General features: G+C 42.0%; 1 protein-coding gene across 3 annotated transcripts; it reads left to right on the top strand.

The window, feature by feature from the left end:
• Positions 1 to 10890: 10890 nt before the first annotated feature.
• Positions 10891 to 24255, top strand: LOC122048006 (splicing factor 3B subunit 3-like). Of its 3 annotated transcripts, XM_042609589.1 has the most exons (16): positions 10891 to 11186; positions 13220 to 13354; positions 13513 to 13592; positions 13711 to 13794; positions 15685 to 15772; positions 15903 to 16060; positions 16200 to 18195; positions 18912 to 19222; positions 20604 to 20734; positions 20813 to 20916; positions 21054 to 21209; positions 21342 to 21483; positions 22122 to 22198; positions 22806 to 22945; positions 23223 to 23331; positions 23655 to 24255. In XM_042609589.1, the coding sequence occupies exons 1-16, from the start codon at positions 11010 to 11012 to the stop codon at positions 23850 to 23852; spliced, it is 4086 nt and encodes a 1361-aa protein (XP_042465523.1). In that variant the 5' UTR covers positions 10891 to 11009; the 3' UTR covers positions 23853 to 24255. The 3 variants fall into 3 exon arrangements, with proteins under 3 accessions (XP_042465523.1, XP_042465522.1, XP_042465524.1); XM_042609588.1 differs by having other exon boundaries at positions 20604 to 20916; XM_042609590.1 differs by lacking the exons at positions 21342 to 21483; positions 22122 to 22198; positions 22806 to 22945; positions 23223 to 23331; positions 23655 to 24255 and having other exon boundaries at positions 20604 to 20908; positions 21054 to 21196.
• Positions 24256 to 24390: the final 135 nt, after the last annotated feature.

The raw sequence follows: 24390 nt of genomic DNA, 5'->3' as shown, positions 1-24390 counted from the left end.
GGAACCCCAGCCCGGTCAGGGCGCCTTTTACTACCGAATGTCCATTGGTCGGCCGATCGACCTTATCCATTTCTTCCAAGTCCGGTCGGCTCACCCTTCTCTGGCAGACTACTTGGCCATTTTGACCTCCACGTGGCGTTGACCCCTCGTTAGGGGTCCCGGGCTCTTACCACCGGATCACTTGCCTTCCCCGAGTCTAGTCGAAGAGACGAAGTCCGACCGACCGGACCGCCAACTGACAAAACCACGATAATTGATTGGGCCGCCGGCAGTTCACTAATGCTCGCCTGTCGGCGATATCCGGGTCCGTGCTCTGTGGTCTCTTGACTCCATGTCCTATGCCTCCCTCACTATTCATCACGCACCGCACCTGAAGGGAGCTCCTAAATGCGATCAAGATCCAAACGACACGCGGCGATCATGCGTTTGTCGGTATGGCGGGCGTCACTTCCGATGGGACACCGTTTGAAATGGACTACTGATGATGACCTCGTTATCGACGACTGGATCGGACGGAGGTTGCTCCCGGCGATATAAAGCCCGCGACTCCGCTTCCGCCGCCTTGTTGCTTCATCTTCCTCCGCGCTCCTCTGCTTTTTTCTGCGACCTCGCTCCTCAATTCTTCGGCAACCCCAGGCCCCGCCGATCATCTTTCTTGCTCGTAAGACCCTTCTTCTCGCTCCCAACGCTTTCTTTCTTCTGTTAATCGTTTCCTTCAGTCGGTTTTCCTCCATTCCTTGCTTGAACCTTCCCTTTTGGTCCCGTATCCTTGTCTATCGACCATGACTAGCACCTCGCAGCCGACCGGCGGTGCTCCGGGTCTTTGGTATTCGAACATGGAAAGCCAGTTCGACGAGGAGGACGCCTTGCGCCTCACTCGAGCCTATGACCTGTCGATCGACCACCAAATAGTGTTAGCCACATCGGCCGATCGGCCTCACGATCCGCCGCCCGACACTGTTCTTTTCTTCCGAGACCAATTTCTGGCCGGACTGCGTCTTCCACCCCACAAGTTTTTCTTAGAAGTTTGCAATTAATTCCGCTCGGCCAGGTAGTTCCCAACTCTATTAGGCTGCTGAGCGGAGTGATAGTTTTATTCAAACTGAACGGCATCCCCTTAGAACCAAAAATTTTCCACTATTTTTTTTATCCCAAGCAAGCCGAGTGGGCACCTAGGATAGGCTTCGTCCTTTTGATAATATGCCGAGCTCCAACAAACATTGGAAGGAGCATTTTTATATGCTTTCCGAGCGGCCAACTTTTCGCACCAAGTGGCAGACGGCGATGCCATCGCAACCTGAGCTCAGCAAATTTAGAGGTGACGCGCTACCTTCATGCAATGAATCGCTAGTCACATTATCATATTTACAAGCTACTCCTCCCGAGTAATTCACATATTCGGCTTGTCCTCTACCACACCGATCCGCCCTGCAACATGAGTAAGTTTCCTTATCTTCCCATTTGTTTTGTTCTAACTGATTTATTCTTTGCTCTGCACTGAAGTCATGTGGCGCGCCAAAGCTACCGAGAAGCTCAAACTGAAGGCCGTGAGGCGGTGACGAACAAGGAGGTCACCGAACGGGGCCTTGCTCCAACCGATCCAAATGGCGAAGAAGGTGAGGGACACCAACCGTCCTCAAGCTCGCACTCCCGCCTCACGATGAGGCCATGGCCATAGCACCTCCCATGGCCGAGGTGGAGGGCCGTCACCGATGATGTGCCGCCACGCGTTCTAAACGCCGACGACCGAATCCGATCCGCCTCGACTACACTTGATGAGCCACCGCCGAGCGGGCGCGGATGCGCCTTGCCGTCCGGACGGTTTCCGAGAGTACTCCGACCCTCATGGTTCTCCGAGGCCGACCGAGGTGCCGCCGCCCACTCTTCAAGAACTTTCATCAGACGCGCTTGGGCGAGCTTCCTCCGCCCACCGGGCCCGGCAGGTCGACGCTTCCTGAGCGAGCCGAGCGGCAAAATTTAATTAAAACTGCTCGCGCCTTCCTTCGAGGCGTACATGGTCGCCGCCGACGGCCCGGGTCCCCGAGCAAGATATTACCTTGACACCCTCCGCCCAAGCTTGGGTGGACGCTCGGCGTCGAATAGCCAAGATGACTCCCAGGGCTTGAGCAATCAATGTCGAAGGAGCACCCTGTATGTTTGTTTACGATTTAAATTATGTTTTATATTCTTGTCTAGCTAACGGGGTGGAGCAGATCGCCATTAGCGATCGATTGCCTAACCGAGGACGAGTTGAAAACAAAAGTCATGGGGTGCCGCCGTCGACCACCACTCCGAGAAGGCCAAAACCACCGGATGCCGAACGAAAAGGGCTTCCAATCGTGAGCAAGGTCGTTCGCTTGAAACGATGATCAAGCAACGAGATAAGAAGATCAAAACGGCGACTCGGAAGCAACATGCCATCAATGATATGGACCACATGAAGGTGGAGATCGGAGGGAACAACATCAAAGATTTGACGCCCTGCCGCCACCGAGAAGGAGAGCCGCTCGGCCGATCTCCAAAGATTTGATGGAGATTTGAAGGATCTTCAGCCGCCAAATGACGCCCACGCCGCTCCAAAGAATATCAAGAGGGGAGTCACCGCCCAAAAAGGGAGGAAGGCGCCTCCGAAAGACTTTGAGAGAAGTTTACCGACAAGATATCCCTCACTTTCGAGGAGGCGATCAAGGCGACGGTCGGCTATCTGAAGACCAAAGGCCACCTGCCTGCCGAGCTGACCATCCCCCCCCCCCCGAGGACCTCGCGAGCGTGATGGACGCCATCCCCGACGCTCTTTTTGATTTTGATGTGTGAGGAGCATTTTTATGAACTTTTTTGTATTCCTGCCGTTCGGCCCAACTTATTTCTGTAATGACTTGTTTGCTTTACCTAATGAGTAATAGATGACCTTCTGCTCCTTTCACTTCTGTTTTAACAAGGCCTTTTTCCCTCGTCATGCCAAAGTGTTCTTTATATCCTTTCCGCTCGGCACCACGCTTCTGTCCGGCTCAATTCGATCGTCTTAATGACATCTATCATACGACCGCGCGACCGCTAGGTTTTCGGACGTGACCGCTCGGCATTTACATGCTAATATCCCTAACTTCCGCTGACCAACTTTTTCTTTGTGCCTTACCCCCAAAGGGGTTTTTCGTACATTTTTGATAAGCGAGCCACCAACCGATAACCGTGCTATCGTTGATTGTATTCAGATCGCTATCCACTCGGACGCTTATAGACGCCACTGCCTCGATATTTAACGCCGGAGCTCGACGGTCTTCCGCCGGACGTTTATAGACGCCGGCCTGTCTCTCAATTAACGTCTGAGCTCGACGGCCTTCCGCCGGACGCTTATAGACGCCTGCCTCCTCGATATTTAACGCCTGAGCTCGACGGTCTTCCGCCGAAAGTTTATAGACGCCGCTGCCTCGATATTTAACGCCTGAGTTCGACGGCCCGCCTGAAGTTTATAGACGCCGCCGCCTCGATATTTAACGCTGAGCTCGACGGTCTCCGCCGGAAGTTTATAGACGCCCGCCTCGATATTTAATGCCGGAGTCGACGATCTTCCGCCGGACGCTTATAGACGCCTGCTGCCTCGATATTTAATGCCTGAGCTCACCTGCCTCCGCCGAAGTTTATAGACGCCGCTCGCCTCGATATTTAACGCCTGAGCTCGACGGTCTTCCGCCTGACGCTTATAGACGCCTACTGCCTCTCGATATTTAACGCCTGAGCTCGACGGCCTTTACGGCTAACTTTAACTGATTATATAAGCCCTGCCGAGGGGCGAGGGTCTCGATATCGAGCGTGCGGCTCGCTTATATACCTCCGCCTAACGGTCCGGCCTCAATATAGAGCCTTGGCTCGATACACCCCCTCACGAATCCACGCTGGGTCTTCGCCCCGAGCATCTGCCCGTCAGATATTTATATGCCCGCCGAACGGCACGAGGTCTTCACGCAGAAGCCGTTCGCGGAGGATGCTCAATGTGTTTTCATCTTTTGCTTCCGCATTACCAAGACATGGCGACTAGCATATACACAAAATGAATTACATTCAGCACATTTCATCCAATTTCGATAATCGAGATGATTTGCACCACTCGATCTAGTCACGCCGCCCTTCATCCTCCAAATAATATGCTCCGAGCCGAGCTTTTCAATAACTTTGAAGGGGCCCACCACGGTGCCTCCAGCTTGTCGATGTCACGACCGGCTGACTCTTCCGCACGAGATCGCCGACCGAATGATCCGGGATTACGCTACCGTTGTAGTTTTGCTTCATCCGTTGTCGGTACGCCATCACCGGACGGACGCCTTGGCTCTTTCTTCTTCGACCGCATCCACTCCACGCTCCTCCTCTCGACGTTGCCCTCATCATAACTTTGATCCGAGCGATTCGACCCGACTTCAACAGAATGACCGCCGCCATACACCAAGTGGAAAGGCGTGACGCCCGTCCCTTCCTTCGGCCGTTCGGATGGCCCATAAGACGCCCGACACTTCATCCGCCAACTTCCTCCCAAATGGTCGAGCCGAGCGCAAAATACTAAGAATTTCCGAGGTTGGTTGACCGTTGCTTTGGGGATAAGCCACCGACGTGAAGTGTTGCTCGATGCCGTAGCTTTGCACCAATCCTCTAGCATCTTCCTGTGAATTGCCGCCCATTGTCCGAGACCAAGCGGCGAGGGATGCCGAACCGATGATGTTTTGTCATACGAATTTTTTGACCATCTGCTCGGTGATCTTGGCTAGCGGCTCGGCCTCCACCCACTTGGAGAAATAATCAACCGCCACTAGTAGGAATTTCCACTGACCGGTCGCCATCGGGAATGGACCAACAATATCCATTCCCTATTGATCGAACGAACAGGAAATAGTGGATGCCTTCATTTCTTCTGTGGGCTGGTTCGAGAAGTTATGGTACTTTTGGCATGAAAGGCACGTCGACACCGCTCAAGCGGCATTCGCCTGGAAAGTCGAAGTATCCAGCTAGCAGGATCTTCTTAGCTAGTGCTCGTCCGCACGGATGTCCTCCGCACGATCCTTGATGTACTTCTTAGAGGATGTAGCCGAGTCCTCCGAGCTCACGCATTTCAACAACGGGCGTGAGAAAGCCTTTTATAAAGCTGATCGCGATGAGTGTGAACCGACCGGCTCTCCTCATAAGAATTCATTGGTGGCGTGGCCGGAGCGAACTCAGCTTCTCAAGCGCGTGTAGCGAAATGTGAGCATCTTCGGTCGACGTGCGCCACCAACAATACTTTTTCAATTGGCTGCTGAATGGCGACCGACGTTATTGAGCTCGCGAGCTTGGCTAACTCATCGGCCGCTTGATTTTCTACTCTGGGTATCTTCTGAACAATAACTTCTCGAAAATCAGCTTTGAGCTTCTCGAAGGCTTCAGCGTAGAGCTTGAGCCGAGCGCTATTGATTTCGAAGGTACCAGAGAGCTGCTGAGCGGGCAACTGCGAGTCCGAGTGGAGTGTTACCCGACCGGCTCCCACATGCCGGGCAGCCTGCAAGCCAGCTATGAGGGCCTCATACTCCGCCTCATTGTTGGTAGCTTTATAATCTAGCCGGACGGATAGGTGCATCTTTTCTTCTTGTGGGGAGAGCAGCAATATTCCAATCCCGCTTCCGAGCCGAGTGGACGACCCATCCACATATATTCTCCACATAGCTTCCGGCTCCGGCCTTTGCACCTCAGTCACAAAATCGGCCAAGGATTGCGCTTTGATCGTCGAGCGGGGCTGGTATTGGATATCAAATTCACTTAACTCCGTCGTCCATTTAATGAGCCGTCCGGATGCCTCCGGATTTAGTAGGACACGTCCGAGCGGGTTGTTGGTTTTGACAATAATGGTATGCGCCAGGAAATATGGATGAAGGCGCCGAGCGGCGAGGACCAGAGCGAAGGCTAGCTTTTCGAGCCCAGTGTAGCGAGATTCAGCATCTTTTAAAATGTGACTAAGGAAATACACAGGCTCTCCGCTCGCCCTCACCAATGTCGAGCCGACAGCCTCGGTCGAGGATAGATAAATACAAAGTGGCTCACCAATAGTCGGCTTTAATACCGGGAGCGAATTCAGATATGCCTTCAAATCTTGAACGCCCTTTATTCTTTTTCCCAAGAAATTTTGTAGCTGCGTAAGATCTTGAAAAAGGCCCCACTAGTGCTTGGAGATGAATCTGGATATTATCCGACCGTCAAACGCTGCACTTCCTTGTATTTCTGGAGGCGATATCCAGAGCTTTCACCTTCGATTTGCTTGATTCCCCGCCTACTATGTACCCCGTAGCGCCTCCTTTGCTCCGAACAGCACTTCGGGATTTAGCTGACTCATATTTGCTCGGAAGGTTTCCTCCATGTCTTGAAGAGATCCGCTCGGACGGACTTAATGAGAATGTCGTCCACATAAACTTCTAGATTCCTTCGATCTGCTCTCTGAATACTTTATTCATCGAGCTGATATGTGACCCCATTCTTTAATCCGAACGGCATTACATTATAGCAATAAGTGTCATCGTGAAGTCGACCTTTTCTTGATCTTCACGGGCGAGCGGCACTTGGTGATAGCCTGGTAGGCGTCGAGCTTACATCCAGCAGTAGAGTCCACCAGTTGGTCGATCCGGGGATAAAATCTTTGGGCAAGCTTTGTTGAGATCCCGAAATCTATGACACTCTCCATTTGTTGCCGGTTTGGAGACTAACACTACGCTCAGGAACTGAACCTCGCGTATATGGTCTGCTTCCGAAGCTTCTCCACCTCCGCCCGGATGATGACGTTCTGGCCCTGAAATCTCTTTTCTTTGCTTTCGGCCGGCGTCCGGTCGGACATGTAACTCGTGTTGCGCTATGCTAAATTCGGCAGCTCATGTGTCGACCAGATGAAGACATCATGATTTCTTGGAGGCATTGGATCAACTCTTCTTTCTGCTTCTCCTCCAGACGCAATGAAGGTTGTGGCTTCCGATCGGGATGGGTGAATCTGCACTTCCTCTTTTCTTCATAAATTAAAGAGGGTGGCTTTTCGGTGATGGCGTTCACCTCGATCCGGGCGCCTTCCGCGGAATTCTGCTCGGACCATCTCTATGTAGCATCGCCAAGCTGCTAGCTGATCTCCTCGTTCTCCCACTTTGTCCTCCACAGGGAATTTGATCTCGATGGAAGGTTAAGACGACCGCTCGGAATTCGCGGAGCGCCGGTCGTCCCAAACGACGTTGTAGGACGAGGAGAGTCGACCACCACAAAGTTTGTTGTTCTTGTCCTTCGAGCGCTCTTCTCGCCGAGGTAGCCACCAATCTGTCTCGATCATCAATCATACCAGAAACCCGAGAGCGGAGTTGTCATGGTAATACCGGCTCGATCAATTTGCTGATCGAACGCCTTCTTGAATAAGATGTTGACCGAGCTCCCGTGTCAACAAATACGCGGTGAATTGTGTAATTGGCTATTACCGCTTTGATGAGCAGCATCGTCGTGGTACTTCAACCTTCCAAGTCCCTCGCTCAAATCGATTTCCTCCGCCTTCTTGGCTACATCCAACGGCATGGATTTGAGTTCGGACGCCGCCTCGCTCGATTGAGTCTCCTCCGTCCGGCCCGCAGAATAACGTTGATCTCGCCGAAGTATTGCTTCTATTTTCCTCTTCCCGAGCGGAGTCGAGACCGTTTCTGGACGCTCGGCGATTCTCCTGCCTTGAGAACGATGCCGATCGGGAGTTTGTTGTCGTGACCTACCATTTCGAGTTCGATCGGCCATGAGTTCTCTATCGCCGTCGATCGAGGGAGACCGTCGTCCGCAAGACCGGCAGGATGAGTCACGAAGGGAAGACTTCGCAATCCCTTGTATTGTGCGTGTCCGTCCGGTGGAAGGAGCGGAACATCGGGTCCATTTCTTCTTCTTGAGCGGGATACCTCTTGCACGTGATCGCGCATGGGGATCGAATTGCTTGGCTCTTGGTCCTCTGGGGCGGTGATGAGTGGCGTGGTTTCCGCCGGCGGAGGAGGCCGCCCGGTGGATTTTCTTTTTCCTGGCCGCTGCTTCTTCCACGTTGATGTACTCGTTAGCTCGGTGTAGCATGTGATCATAATCCCGGCGGCTTTCGGATGAGCGATCGGAAGAAATCTCCATCCACTAGGCCTTGTGTGAAGGCATTCATCATAGTTTCCGAGGTGGTTGGAATGTCCATCGCCACTTGGTTGAACACCGGATGTAAGCTCGCGATTCACGAGCTTCTTGCTTGATGGCGAACAGCTCACGCTCGTAACGCCGATCGCCGCAAAATGGTGGAGGAAGGCCGGTCTTTGAAGCTTGTGATGGATTCGTCCGCAATCTCCGAAACCACCGTTGGAGCCCGAGAGAGTGGTAAGAAAAACTCGACTTTACTCCATCCGTGTATGATGGAGAGTAGCCGTTAACGATCTACTTACGATCATCCGGTCGGTTGTTCCATCATACTCGCCGATCGTCGAGGCGTAGTGCTGGCGCAGGGTCTCGTGGGATAGCCTCCGAAAATTGGCGATTGATCCACTCGGGATACGTCCGCTGGGCTTTCCTTCAGTTATCTCGCCTAGGCATTTCATCCGAAGAAATTCCCTATCCTTGGCACGCTACTCAGGTGCGAATGAGCCCGATGAAATGCGACTGGTGGTGCCCGCCTACCGCCGCGGTTGCTTGTCCTGCCTACCGCGGCCATCGCCTTCTATTTTGCTCCACAAGCTGTGGCCCTTATCTCGATCAGAGCGTCGAGTTCCTCGACGAAAGTGTCACGGTGTGTTGTCGTCCGGCCTCGTCCATTGTTTCCGATCGGATGCAGGGGCCCACAGACGGTGCCAAATTGATCATGTCCGAATCGCGGAACCAAGGGACGCCGGGCATGGCGCTCCTAGTCGATGGCACAGCCTCCGGCTCCGCGATCCTGACAAGTCGGGCCGAAGGTTCCCGGCGATCCGACGCCAAGTCGTAAGTAATGGAAAAGGAGCTCCCAAGCTCAGAGAATCGCGCATCTCCGAAAGTCTACGCTCTTTATAGGGGCGATGAAAAAGCTCCTACACGCCTCGAGGCGCTGCGGCATCCGCGCATGCCTCGGTGCTGCACGTGAAACTTACCGACGCCATACTTCAACAATCCCACCGCGCCGATGGGACAACAAGACACCCGTGTCGACTAGGAGTATGGCTCGATCATGTGACTTGACGATCATCGAGATGTTCCGTTCTCCTTATCACGGCCGACGTACGTCCTACCGCCTGGACTGGAGAACATCGTCCGACGGCCATCCTCGCACGGCCGGACGCACGCCTTACATCTCGCCAGGCCGAGATGCCGGGAGGCTTCCAGTGAGTGACTTCCTCTCGCTCGAGACCTTGTTTCATCGAGTCGAACCCCATGGCCGTATGCCTTTACTACCGAATGTCCATTGGCTCACTGACCTTATCCATTTCTTCCAAGTCCGGTCGGCTCACCCTTCTCTGGCAGACTACTTGGCCATTTTGACCTCCACGTGGCGTTGACCCCTCGTTAGGGGTCCCGGGCTCTTACCACCGGATCATATATATATATATATATATATATATATATATATATATATATATATATATATATAATGACTAATTTTAATTAAGTTTAATCAATTTAGCATATTACAAGAAAATGATAACTAGGAATATCTTTTCAAATTTTTACCCAAATTTTAAACTTTTATAATTATCTTGTTAATTTTTACCTTAATATTATTAACTCTTCCAAACAACTAAAATAAGGTGATCATCTTTAAGATAAATAAAAAATCGCAGAGCGATCATTGATATATATATATATATATATATGAGATTTTTTATTTACCTTGTGAGAGATTTAAATCCACTTTTCTCAGAGATGTATTCATGGTTGTAAGATTATTTTTGATACCATCTATAACGTCCCGGTCTGGACGGATCCCATCCTGATCGAATCGGGCGAGCCCATCAGAATTGTCCATTGGGTTGACAACTAACTCTATAAATCATCGTAGGTCCTTTCAACGTGCTTTGTCCTCACTCGCATGCACTTGAAAAACTTTCTAAGAGATCACTTATCCTCAGATTACTTCAAGCCAAGTACGTTTAACTTTGGAGTTCTTAAGTTTAAGCTTTCGAAAAAAAAGATACACCTTGATGATATAAATAACACCATATAATATTTTTAAACCATACTTACTTAATCAGAATATTAAAATCAGAGTATTACAATATGAAAATTCTTATCTCTTACCATGATATCATACCTCGCACAAGCATAATATATAATCGAAATAAAAAACAATATATTATCTACTCTAAGCGGTTCAGTATATCAACACGAGATATTTTTGACTATTAAAAATTAATCCTAATATTTATTAGATCAAATAATCATGTAATTATCAAACGATACCAATTGATGGGGGCATAAAGGCATAATATATAATTATATTGGAGAAAAAAATAATGAAATCATATTTTATTGGTCCTTTGTGTTATGGATAAATTATTGAGACAATAAGTAACCTGTATTTATTAAAAAAATCTCAAGGAATTATCGAAGGATAGATATATGAATTTATGATCATTATTTTATTTTTTAAAAAATAATATACATAAATAAAAAAACTCAATGAAAAATTTAAGAATAGACACATAAAGTGATGGGGAGCTCACAAAAAATGAAATGATGGACCATGACTTTATATGTTTATCTTTGAAATTTTCATTGAGTTTTTTTCTTTATGCATATGATTGTTCTTATTTTTTATAGGTCTCATTTAAAGTGTTTTTTTTTTTTGAAACTCTTTTAGCATATATAATACAAGATAATATAAATTATAACAAAATTATGACGTTGTCACATTTATAATTTATTTCATCGACTCGATTTCCTTCCCAAACCTCGTTGACCCGAGGCAAACCCTAGAAACCTCCCGTCTATCGCCGGTGCTCTTCTCCAGCCATCGATTTCAGGCTCCAACGTCTACTGAGATCGAGATGGCAGGCATGGGAGAGGAGGGATCGCCTGCGCTGGCCAGTCATTCCAGTTCGGACTCCAACTCCCGCCGCGGCGTCCACTACCTCGCCAAGTGTGTCTTACGCGGAAGCGCTGTTCTACACGCTGTGCAGGGCCACTTCCGTTCGCCTTACTCCAAGGACATCGTATTTGGCAAGGTACTCGCCTCGGTGTCGCTGGCCGTGATCACAAATGAGCTTCTTTCGATGGTTTTTGCTCCCATTAGTGTCCTTTTTAGCTTTGGCTCTTATTATTTTGTGCGAGTATTGGAAAAGGTTACTGCTTGCGTGACAAAAATGGGCAGAACTGTTGATTTGGCCGGCTGTTTGCCTCGTGCCTAACTGCTAGCTGAATATGACCTCGACAGTACCTTGTTTGATCAACATATAGGAAGATTCATTCCTCTTCGACATCTTTCAACCCACTTTTGACCTAATTCTATTTAATAAGCAGAAGTGATATCATTTTGTCGTGATCCTCACAGCCCTGCCTATCTATGCTTCACTAGATGAGTTTTATTCCTCCATTGAACTCCATGTAATACTTTATCATTGATAATATTTATATCTATCAAGTTGCTTTTTTTTATTATGAACTGTCTTCGATCTTTTTCTATCGCTTACTCGATCAACTAACTCTAATCGATTGGGTTCTTTTAAGTATAAAGTCTATTAGTTGCATTCAATGTTTTTGTTCTTTATCAAAAACATACCTAATTGCCCTCTTGTAGTAGTATCAACGAAAGTTTGACCAGCACGTGTGCAAAGGAAAACAGTTTCAACTTCTAAAACTTATGAATCTTAATAATTTTGTGTTGATGCTTATACAAATATACACACAAATTTCAACATATTCATATGAATGTATTATCATTAATAATTGTTTTATTGGTGAGCCTACATAAACTTAATACAAAGTGGTTAATTTAAGGGCCAAGACTTGCTCATCGCCATGAATCATAGTGGATAATATAGGCCATGTACATGTTCTCATGTAGTCAACAATTTTAGTCTCATGATCCTATTGCAAACATCTTGAGTTGCAGCTTGTTTACCAATGGCTGTTTGGTTCTATGCGTATATCTTAAAATTTGATTAAACTTGAACAACATTGGTTCCATGGGGGACTATGTCCCACCTGTATTAACTAGCAAAAATTTTAGCTTGATAGTCTGGCAATGGTTGACTTTATGTTTCTTAATTTATATCAGATATGAAATAACATGTAATAATTCTGGTTTCTTATGCGGCCATTTAATAAACATTACGGGTAAGTTCAATTGCTAATTTTGGAGTATAGGTAGCTTCTAGGTGCATCAACATGCCAGATAAATTGAGAAGTCCTATATGTGGAAGATGGTCAAATTGATCTGTCCAGGAAAGCTCATATTCGGAGACCACGACACTGAACTTGACAATTAATAATATCTGATATATATTTTTTGTACATATTTAGGAATTCGGAGTGCATTAAAGGTTTTGATTGTGACAGTTGATTGGGAAGGGATATCCAGTAATAGCTTCATTAACTTTAAGAAGTCATCTTAAGTTAGCCTACCTAACTATGTATTTTTAGGAATTCCCAAATAAGCGACAATCAATTTCTTTAAGGCGTTAATCTTTCATCTTGAAATGGGCTTGTTTGCTGTTGTTCTTTGGTTTTAACTTATGATACATGAAACAAATGTCAATTCATCACTCTTCCTTACTTTGATGGATTTTTTGTTAACATTAAGATATCACACTTAATAGGAAATAGTCCTTTTAGGTTCAGAAACTCAAAATGATCCTACTGTTTTTATGAGTTCTATATCGATTAATATGAATTTTTTCTATATATCTCTGAAATTTATCGAGAAGGGAGCCTTGACGCAACGGTAAAGTTGTTGCTCTGTGACCTAAAGGTCACATATTCGAATCAAAATGATCCTACTGTTTTTATGAGTTCTATATCGATTAATATGATTTTTTTCTATATATCTCTGAAATTTATTGAGAAGGGAGCCTTGGCGCAACGGTAAAGTTGTTGCTTTGTGACCTAAAGGTCATAGATTCGAATCCTGGAAACAGCCTCGTGCAAAAAGCAGGGTAAGGCTGCGTATAGTGGATCCTTTTCCGGGACCCCGCATGGTGGGAGCTTCGTGCACTGGGCTGCCTTTTTTTTATCTCTTATATTTATCGATCTCTCTCAGGAAACATCACTAGAATTGGCATCAATTAACGAAGATGGCATCATACAATCAATATTTGAACAAAGTGTTTTTGGTACAATTAAAGACATTGCAGTCCTACCCTTGAAGGACAGGCACCGAGGGTCTCCATGTCAAGTACACTGTTTTTTCCTTAAATTTTATTTTCTTGTTATTTGTTTTATTCAATTATTATCTGGACTAATGTTTTATACCATATTCATTATTTTTAATGGCCTTTTTGATCTCATGTAAGTAGGTGCTCTTATTCTTGATGATGTTCCTTTCCTTTGCAGGGACAAGGAAAAGACATCTTGCTTGTTCTTTCTGATTCTGGAAAACTTTCATTGCTTACTTTCTGCTCAGAGATGCATAGGTTGTTATAGAACTACGGTCTTTTTATTAATAGACACGACTTCACTTTTAGATACAGCTTTGTATCATGATTTTTTTAATCGACATGATTTTTTTGTGGTTCTCTTTGATTTTGGTAGGTTCTTTGCAATGACGCATATTGAATTATCCAAACCTGGAAATACAAGGCATCAACTAGGTAGAATGTTAGCTGTCGATCCTGGGTTAGTACTGGCCATATCTTCATTTTTTAGTGGATTATTTCTTGGTATTGATGATCTCAAGTTCTTGTATTTTGTAATTAAGTTAACTCGATTAATATTATTTTTACATTCAGTTTACATTGCAGTAATTGAACTTAGTGGGATTGGTTTGTTGATCTGTTGGATGTCTTGCATAATATAGTAGATTCAACTAAGTTGGATGCCTGATTCTACTTGGTTAAAGATTTTAGTTTAATTATATTTTTTTGTGGATTCATGCATTAGGATGTAATATTGCTAGAACAAAAGTCTACTCTTAGGCTCTTATCTTTCAAAAGAAGTAAACAACTAGGGAAAGAAAGAAAAAATAAATTAAAAATAGGAAGAAAAGATGAGGGGTTTTTAAAACTTCATTCATCAAAAATAAAGAAAGAAAACACAAACTGAAAATAGATTTGATAAAAAAATATTTCTTTTAATTTTTTAACTTTGAATTTGAACTCCACTCCATGCGAAAGTGAGTTTTTGGGCCAAATGGATGGAAGTGATATAAAAAAAATCAGGGAAAGATTTTTCCAGTCTTTTCCTTTCATCCAACTTTTTCGTTGAAGGAAAATTATTTTCTTTTTGATTTCCTTCTCTGGTAGGATACCCACAGTTAATGAGTTAAAATATCAATGTTTTGGATAAATAAATGTGTTCATCTTTTAAAAAACTATTATTAGATCAGACTTCTCAATTGATGAGCTGACACTGTTTCCAAAGTTTTGGATGATCAAGAATGTGATTACTGAAAAAGTATTCTATTCTTGAATCTAATTATTTGAATTTTTTATTTGTTGGAAGATACGATAGATTACTGCCTAAAATTGAACTCTAGATTTATGCTATTTTATGGTTCCATCATAGAAGAGATAGAGAAAAGTGTTACTGCATCGAGTATGAGTATTCCATATCTCATTGGTGGAAATAATACAATTTTACCATTTTTAAACTTGTCCTTGGAGAGCACTCTTGAAAACATTTTTCATTCCCCTGTTCTTGTTGGCTTAGAGGGTGGTAAGCAGAATGTTGATAGATAATCATTAATCAAGGTTTCTGCTCCATTGGATTCATTTCATGTGAGGAGCAAGGATGATGTCGGCGACAGAAAGCTAGACCTTGCAGGAATAGGTAAGGTTGACTTGACACACTTCATGATCCATGGGGACTTGAATCTAACTGAATTTCTAATTCTTCATTTTAGACTGTCACATCAATCCTTTTTCACTATTGTAAATTTGGATCTAGGGATTTCAACTTCCAACTTCAACTGAAATTCTATGTTTGTCAGGATATATATATATATATATATATATATATATATATATATATAATTTTATTTAGCAGAAAGTATTATATCTATTCCAAAACATATGACCCTTGGTTTTTTTGCCAATGTTTTAGCTTTTTCCAGTAATTTTAGAACTAGTGACTTTGATTATATAACAAGAAGAGTCCATGTCAGTCCCGGATCTTTGGTTGGTAACTTGGATCTTATCCCTCTAATCAACTCTAGACTGAAATAAAGATGAAGTGATATATCTTCTTCTTTAACCAGACTGCAAAATGCCATGCATCTACACATTGACTTAAATCTTTGCTGAACCATCTTTTTTGTCTGGTCCTACCAGTTCTGTTCTAGTCATTACGCAATAAGCAAATAACATGATAATTCTTGAAGTTTTTATGGTTTATACAGCACCAGTACATAAGTTCATGCCAGTTTTTATTCGTAATTATGTGAATAAATTTTGAGTCTCATATTGCTTGGTTTCCTATATGCTCTTGTGCTTTGGCTTTATGTATGTGCTGTAGTAATCGTAATTGTCATTTTCAGCTAGCTTTCCTTCTTTTTTATACATTTTGCAGAGGATGTTTTGTCGCTGTTAGTGCATATGAAGATCAATTTGCAGTAATAAATCTAGCCATATCTTCTGAAAGGAATGTTGTTTATGAGGTGAGTCTCTACAAATGATTAAAAGATGTTGCTTCTGATCTAGACTTCAAACCAGGTTCTGTCTTCTTGCTTGTCTAATATGGCATATACTTATTTCAGATTTTGAAGATCTTCCATGTCGTAATTTCAGAAAATTTATTATCCTCCGGAAAGCAAAATTGATGCAAGCAATGGACGGGACACTTTGGGCTCCATTGTCCGGGGTACAATATGGAGTATGTGCTTCATTTCACATGGTACTTATCAGACAAAAGGATATAATCCCCTTATGGCGATTATTATGAACAGGTGTGATTCAGTTCTGACTCGGATTTTATTGTGAACCTTTAGAAGCTGTAAATGTATCTCAAACAAATTTATTATTTCTCCATTCTTAAAATGATGCTTTTGCCTTCCTCTGATTGCAGTTTTAATTAATATAATGCAGGAAAGGTTCATTAATGAATGACTTGCTATTGTTTGGATGTGATCCGTATTCACGGATTATTCAAATCATTTCTCGGTATTTTGAAAGTGGCCCTTTAGCACTTGATATATCTGCGATCCCTCATCTCCCTGGCTTTGCTATTCTTTTCAGAATAGGTGAGATGCTTTTGATGGATCTTACAGACCCTCAAAATGTCTGTTGCTATCACAAGATAAGCTTTGATGTGCCTCTTTTGGTTGAAGATAAAGGTTATTTTGATGAGTCTTGTAAGATATTAGATGTTGATGATGAAGGTATGTTTAATGTTGCTGCCTGTGCTTTGCTGGAGTTAAAAGATTCAGCAGCTGATATGTATAAAAACGATGATCCTATGAGCATTGATAGCAGCAATGGAAAATTTTCTTCAACTACTAAGCTTGTATGCTCATGGACTTGGGAACCTGCTACCTCCTTGGATTCTAAGTTGCTATTGTGTTTAGACACCGGGGAACTATTTAAGGTTGAAATTTCTTCTGGTGCTGGTGGAGTTCAAATTAATTTGTCAGACTGTCTCTACAAGGGCATGGCTTGTAAAGCACTCCTATGGACAAGTTGTGGATTAATTGCAGGTCTAGTGGAGATGGGAGATGGGTTTGTTCTTAAGCTAGAACATGATAGATTATCCTACAAAAGTTCTATCCAAAATATCGCTCCAATTTTGGATATATCACTTGCTAATTATTACGATGAGAACCAAGATCAAATGTTTGCTTGTTGTGGAATGAATCCTGGAGGTTCATTAAGAACCGTTCGAAGTGGTATATCTGTAGAAAAACTTTTGAGGACTGCACCTATTTATCCAGGAGTAACTGGTATGTGGACCTTGAGGATGAAACAAAGTGACTCTTATCACTCTTTCCTTGTTTTGTCCTTTGTTGAAGAAACTAGAATATTATCAGTTGGTTTAAGCTTCAGTGATGTAAGTGAAGCAGTTGGCTTTCAGCCTGATGTATGTACTTTGGCCTGTGGTTTGTTTGCTGATAGAATGCTTGTACAAATTCATAGGTGTGGTGTAAAACTCTGTTTACCTTCTTCATCTGCTCATCCTGAGGGCATACCTCTTTCTCAACCATTTTTTTCTTGTTGGTCTCCCAATAATATGACAATTAGTGTTGGCGCTGTAGGTCAAAATTTGGTAATCGTAGCTACCTCTAATCCTTGCTTTCTTTACATTCTTGGTGTCCGATCAATATCAGCATTTAATTTTGAAATATATGAGATTCAGCATGTCAGACTGCAGTATGAAGTTTCTTGCATTTCTATTCCATTGAGAAATGCCAATTCTAAACATTTGGCTTCAGAAGTTACACCAAATGTCAAGGATCATGAAGCTAGTCACATTGATAAATGTGATATTAATACTGCTTTTGTCATTGGTACACATAAGCCATCAGTTGAACTTCTATCATATGGCCATCAAGATGTGTTCAGAGTGATTGCTGTAGGAGCTATAGAAGTGAGCAATGCACTTGGTAGTCCTATTAGTGGATGTATTCCAGAAGATGTTAGGCTTGTATCAGTGGATCATCCTTATGTTCTTGCTGGGCTGAGAAATGGAATGCTTCTTCGTTTTGAGTGGTCTGCTCAGACAGATCCAAGCAGGCATAGTGGTTTTACTAGGTCTTGTTTTAATGACTTTGGAAGTCTTTCATCAAGTGTGGATACTTTAAATTCTTATTATAGTGCAATGGAAGATACTAAAGCTCCCGCGCCTATTTTTTTGCAATTGATTGCTATTCGACGCATAGGAATTACTCCTGCTGTTTTGGTACCAATGAAAGAATCACTTGATGCAGACATAATTGTACTCAGTGATAGGCCTTGGTTATTATATACAGCAAGGCACAGCCTTGCATATACATCTATCTCATTTCAGCCTGCTACTCATGTGTCTCCTGTCAGTTCTGTTGACTGTCCTAAGGGGGTTCTGTTTGTTGCAGAAAACAGCTTACATCTGGTAGATGTCCTATACTTGATTTTATCATATTCAACGTTTAATTTTTCATCTTAACCAATGAATACTGCTGCTTTAATATAACCTGTTCAGGGATGTGTATACAGTAACATAATTTTCTGATAATTGATAGAAATAATAAGATTATTACAGAACTGTGATCTCTTGTTTTGGGGTTAGAAATCTGTTTTAATTTGGTTTGATAATCGACGACTGACCATTATCTTCTTTCTGTTAGTGTAATTGGTGATTGCTGTTAAAACTAAGGATATACACTTATCTTTATAGATTGCTTTATTATAGTGATGCCTTAACCAGTTTTTTTGCTGCTGATATGCTCAGAGGGATTCTTTAAATTGAATTTTATATTTAGGAGGGGCTTGGGAGTAGTGGAGTGGTGTTGTTGTTGGGTTACCTGATTGCTAGTTTTCTGAGGTATTGGCAAGTCTAGTTGTTTGGTTATATATTCTGTGTTGTGAGGTTGATATTGATAGTAATAGATTTGCAAATAATGATATTTTCGTAACTTGGTTATTGCCTTTTCTTTGCTGTAGATTGTATTTTTTTCAGCATTTATTTTCTTTAATAGCATTTATTTTCTTCACTTAGGCTGACTGTCCTAATCATTTCTTTTATATGCTGTTGAAGTTTTGTTGGAGATATTTTTTTTCTCTCAAGAACTATCATTATTCTCCTGTGCTTGGTTCTCTGTCATGCAGGTTGAAATGATACATTGCAAGAGACTTAATGTGCAAAAGTTTTCCATTCATGGCACTCCAAGGAAACTTTTATATCATAATGAAAGTAAGACTTTACTAGTGCTGAGAACTGGACTAAAGGGTGGACCATGTTCATCAGACATATGTCGTGTAGATCCCCTTAGTGGAACATTGCTTTCAAAATTTCAGTGTGAACCTGGGGAAACAGCAAAATGCATGCAAATAGTGAAGGTAGGAAATGAACAAGTCTTGGCTGTGGGAACCAGTCAATCTTCTGGCAGGATTATTATGCCTAGTGGTGAAGCTGAAAGGTTTGCAGTTGAATTTCTTGTGTTATCTTTCCTTGCAAGAAGACTATGCCAATTGTTTTCGGATGTCCAATGGACTCTTGTAATCAATAGTTTTTCTGTTGGACTTTCCATGTTTGTATGTGCTTTGCCTCTAGCTTTTTTCACAGAAATGACTGTGGTTTGCTTGAAAAATTAAATAAATTAATGGCGGTTATATGAATGTCTGTTCTACCTAGGCTACATTTGCGAATCCTCGACTTTGCAGTTTCCTTGTCACATTTTCCTTTGCACATCTGTATTATTTTGTTATGTCACTCTTGGCTTTTAAGATAATGTAGTGATGTGTTGTCATTTATGATGTTCTCGAGGGATTGGTTTAGTAATGTTTAGGTGTATTGGGTATCTAAATATCTACTATTGTTGTAGTTGGTGTTAGCACTGGGTTCATGCAAAGTCAACGGTGAGAAAATTTAGCCTTGACATTGGGATTAGCTTGCATTGGAAAGCATGTGACAGCATAATATCTTTGCATTTGGTACATGCAAATGCTACCTTGTTACTGGAATGCTAATTGATCTGTTATATGACATTGACCTTTTCATTGAAAGTTGGAGAGGTTGATGAATGCTGTTTGTTTGGTTTGGGAAAAAAATTCAGTGGTATATGAGTTAATGAAAAGGGCTTATAAGTTAGACATAATACAACCTCTAAGCAGGATTTCTGGCAATCCATTTCAGCTAGAGTCCTGATTTCAGATTACAAGCTAGAACTGAGAAGGAATTCTTTATTAGTTGCCATCATATACAGATTCAGAAAGTACTCTGGTAGAGTTCACTTATGTGATGAAACCGTGAAAGTTTCATAGCACCCTAATTTTATGAATTATGAGTTTTTGCAGCCGCTGGGGAGATATTAGGAAAGGAGAAAATATAGATTAAACACCCTAAAATCTCCATTAACAAAGGTAGTCAAGAGTACTTTCCAGTTAGGAATTATCAGCGTTTGTTCCAACTATTTGGGGTTGCTACATGAATCTTATCCCTCTGACATCATCAAGAGTTGTTTTCCAATTAGAATCACAATTAAAGTTGAATCTACAACAAACATCCATAAACTGTAATGAGACACTTCAATTCTGAAATTGCATTACTTTTTTTGTTGATATAGACTTTATATTTCATTCGACCATACATTAAAGTGTTTGCCTATATGCTTAATTTGTGTGGATCAGTGTTTTGTTCTTCTTGAAGAACTGGAGAATTTATCTACAAAATACTTTTTAGCTATAATAATTATGTACATTTGAACTTTTACATTGTTTTCTTTATGCTGAAAGGGGCTACACTTTTTCATCATATATAATGTTTATACTTATATGATGTATTCTACTGGGAATAAACAGTACAAAGGGCCGACTGATTGTGTTGAGCTTGGATTTCACATATAGTTCCGAGGGGAGCCCAAACCACTGCTCTAATTTGAATCTATCTTCCCAAAGTGGCTCTACATTTGGGGAGATAATTGGCCATGCTGGTGAAGAATTGTCACTTAATAGTCAGTGCAGCAGCCAAGGTGATATTTGTTGTGATGGTATTCATCTTGATGAAACAGGGGCAGGGCAATTGCGATTAGTTTCCCAGGCCTTAGCATCTGGTGCTGTACTGTCAGTCTGCTCTTATCTAGACCAGTTTATCTTGGCTTCTGCTGGTAATACTGTGAGTTATCATTCTAGAAACTCTTTTTATTGAGGATAGCTGTGTATTATCTGATCTCTCATGTCAACTAATGTCTTCAGTTGACTCTACCTTTTTTCCCCATTCAAACATCTAAGAAAGCTCATTGTTTTTAACAGCTTAATGTTTTTGGCTTTGCAAATGAGAACCCTCAGCGGCTGAGAAAGTTTGCTACGGGCAGGACACGTTTTGCCATTACTTGTTTGAAGACATTTTATAATAGAATAGCAGTTGGTGATTGCCGTGATGGTATCCTTTTTTATTCGTATCATGCGGTATGGTTTTTCTTCTAAGCTTAGCTGTTTTATTGTAAGCCTCTGAAGGCATATAAGAGCAAAGATAGTATGGTGTTGCTATCTCTTGATTTTTCAATTTGAACTAATTTTTCTTATGTATTATATGCTTAGGATGTTAAAAAATTAGAACTCTTGTATTCTGATCCTGCTCAGAGATTGGTTGCTGATTGTGCTCTGATGAATCGTGATACTGCCATCGTATCAGATCGTAAAGGGAACATTTCTGTTTTGTCATGTCCCAATACTTTAGAAGGTATGCTTTGGCTTTTCAAATGCCTTTTCTAGCTTGTGGAATGGTAATAATTTATCACTCAAGATGTAAAATTTTTGTAAGTTAAACTTCCATTTGCCCATCTTTCTAAAAAAAGGTTTTTTTTTTCATTCCCATTAAGATTTGCATTTTTGCATTTCAAAGAGACATACAAAATTTATAAGATAACTTCCGTCCTAATGGATATGCATATTGAAATACATGCACACAAATGTCAATATTCAAATTAATTTAATTATTTTATTTTACATTGATCAATGTATTATGATTCTCATAATTCATTGATGATTGATCATCTTTAAGCATGCCAATGACTATGAAGATTAACTCAATGTATTCCAATAGATTCAACTCTTCTTACTGTAGGTATGATTGATCATCTTTAGGCATGCCCATACCATCTCAATGTCTTTTCTTACATTTCTTATGTATTGGAATTACACCTAATGTCTATTATCATAGATATTTTGCCACTCACAATGATGTTGTGTGAGTTTGGTGACTTACGTTGGTTCTTGTTTTGTATTTCCTGTGTTTTTTACTGTTTTTTTTTTTTTGCCTAATGTAGTCATTTCGCTATATTTCTACGTGACTGTTAAGTTTGTGTTTGTATCTTGCAGCCAATGAATACCCTGAGAAGAACCTGGTGCTGAATTGTTCATTTTATATGGGTGAAACTGTCATGAGCATTGTAAAGGTAATTTCTGGGATGTTATCTTCATGGGGACATTGTGTGATCAAACTTATAGTATGCCTCAATGACTTTGTATTTAGGTTATCTGTAACAGGAAGAATTAAACCTTCTGGTATACTGTAGATAAACAATTGTTTAGTTAGTTACATGGATCAGACTTTGAACTCTTTCAATGCTGTCCTTTTAACTCGTGTTTGGGTGAAATTAGATGCCCTTCTTGGTTTCTGTATTAAATTAACATCCTAGTTATTCCATACCAGTGATTCCAAAAGCTTAATTATTTTGGTTAATATTTAATAATGATGTGAAAAATTGAAGGTAACTGGAAGTGCAAATTTGTTGCCGTCCTCTACTCTGCCAATGGTGGTGGTTGTGCATGATGTCACTATTATTGATCTTGACTTGCAATCACAAAACTTCCTTGCCTCCAAAATTTTTTTAAGCAGATTTGTCAGCTTTTTGTGTGTGTTTTCATTTAAATGTTTCTATCATTTCTGTTACTGGTTGAGATTTATCAGTTCTATTTTTCTTCATGTTGGGTTGTTTTTGCCAATTAAGTTTTCTATTTTATTTAGAATGACTTGTTCTAATCCATTAATGTGCTCTGTAGGCTCCAGTTCCATGTAAACTTCCAGTAGATAATTTTCCCAATAAATCTATTGGTGTGGAGATAGTTCAGAAATCTTCCTATGATAGTATTGTTGCAAGCACGTTGCTAGGAAGTGTCTTCATCCTCATTCCTATTACAAGGTCAGATGAACTATCCGCTCTCAGATCCCATAGTATTCATCAGTTGTGCGTCTTTTTATGTGCATGTTTTTTTTTCTCCCAGATAAGCATCTTCTTTAAATATCTTACCGTTGGCTACTGCTTCTAGAGTCAAGTCATTGTTAGCTTCTTTAATTAGTATCCTGATCGACGGTTTTCGTTTGCATGCATGAATAGGACTATGATATTATTGCAGTTTTGAACATCTTAAATTGCAGAAGGTTAATTTGTGGTCTGCTAATAGTATTTTACTTTGCAGTGAAGAATATGCATTGTTAGATGCCGTCCAAGATCGACTTGCAGTTCATTCTCTGACTTCTCCTGTTCTAGGAAACAACCACAGGGAATACCGTGGGCGTGGATTTCCGGTATGCGCAATTACTGTTTTATGAATCTTTTATCCAAATCTTGTTTAAGGTCGCCTTATTTATATCTTTTCATCTCATTTTATCTCCTCTTTTTCCTTCCAACTAAGCTGTAAACGGTTCATCCAACCGACCAGTTTCGAGACTTGCTTAACCATAGCGATATAGTAATATATAAAACCCCTTCTAAACTAGGATTTGATATTGCCAAACATGTAAGAATTACACTATCTTTGTTCTCGTTCTTCATGACCCCCTTTTCTAATTGTTATCATTGGTATGCCTGTGTTACATGTGATTTCTAAGATTCATAAGTTGTGTTGCAGTCGGGAGTTCCTAGCATACTCGACGGAGACATGCTCATGCAGTTCTTGGAGCTAACAAGCATGCAGCAAGAATCTGTACTCGCTTCATCAGGAGGTGGATCAAACTCCCATGCATTGGCTTCAGAGTCGCATCGCCATCCTCTCTACTCCAACCAGGTTGTACACCTACTCGAACAAATTCATTACACACTCAACTGAGCTCCCCCTTCCGTCTGCTCGCGCATCCCCTCATCGGGTGTCTACTGATACAACTCGAGGACTTGCAACGCTGCTAGTGATCAACACCAGTGATCTCCTTTTGTCGCACCGCATGCAGAGATGGATCCGGAATCCCCAAATAAGTAAAACCAATCTCACTGTGACTTTCATTTGGAGTTTTCGACTCTGCATCGCGTTTGTTTCGAGTGCCCTGATTTGTTTATTCTTCCTATATGAAAAATGTACCAAGCTTGTTAGATGGAAGTGGTTTATAGTCGATGCAGAGAGTTGTTGAGCAATAATTTGTATTAAAAGGAAAAAGCTATACAATTCTCCCACTGAATTATACTTCATTGTGTGAATAATGTTTCTTGGCTATTTACCATGGTAGTTTTCTTTTCAATTTTTGTGATACTATGAATTTTTCCATTATTTATGACGTCATAAAATGGATGATAGAACACGTAGTACTTCATGCCTTTTCATACCTGAAAGTTTTGTAATTCCATTCTACTTAGTTTTTATTTTCATCTAAATC

Source organism: Zingiber officinale, chromosome 2B (genome assembly GCF_018446385.1).
Source record: "Zingiber officinale cultivar Zhangliang chromosome 2B, Zo_v1.1, whole genome shotgun sequence".
Taxonomy (NCBI): domain Eukaryota; kingdom Viridiplantae; phylum Streptophyta; class Magnoliopsida; order Zingiberales; family Zingiberaceae; genus Zingiber; species Zingiber officinale.
This window is presented reverse-complemented; position numbering and strand designations above follow the sequence as displayed.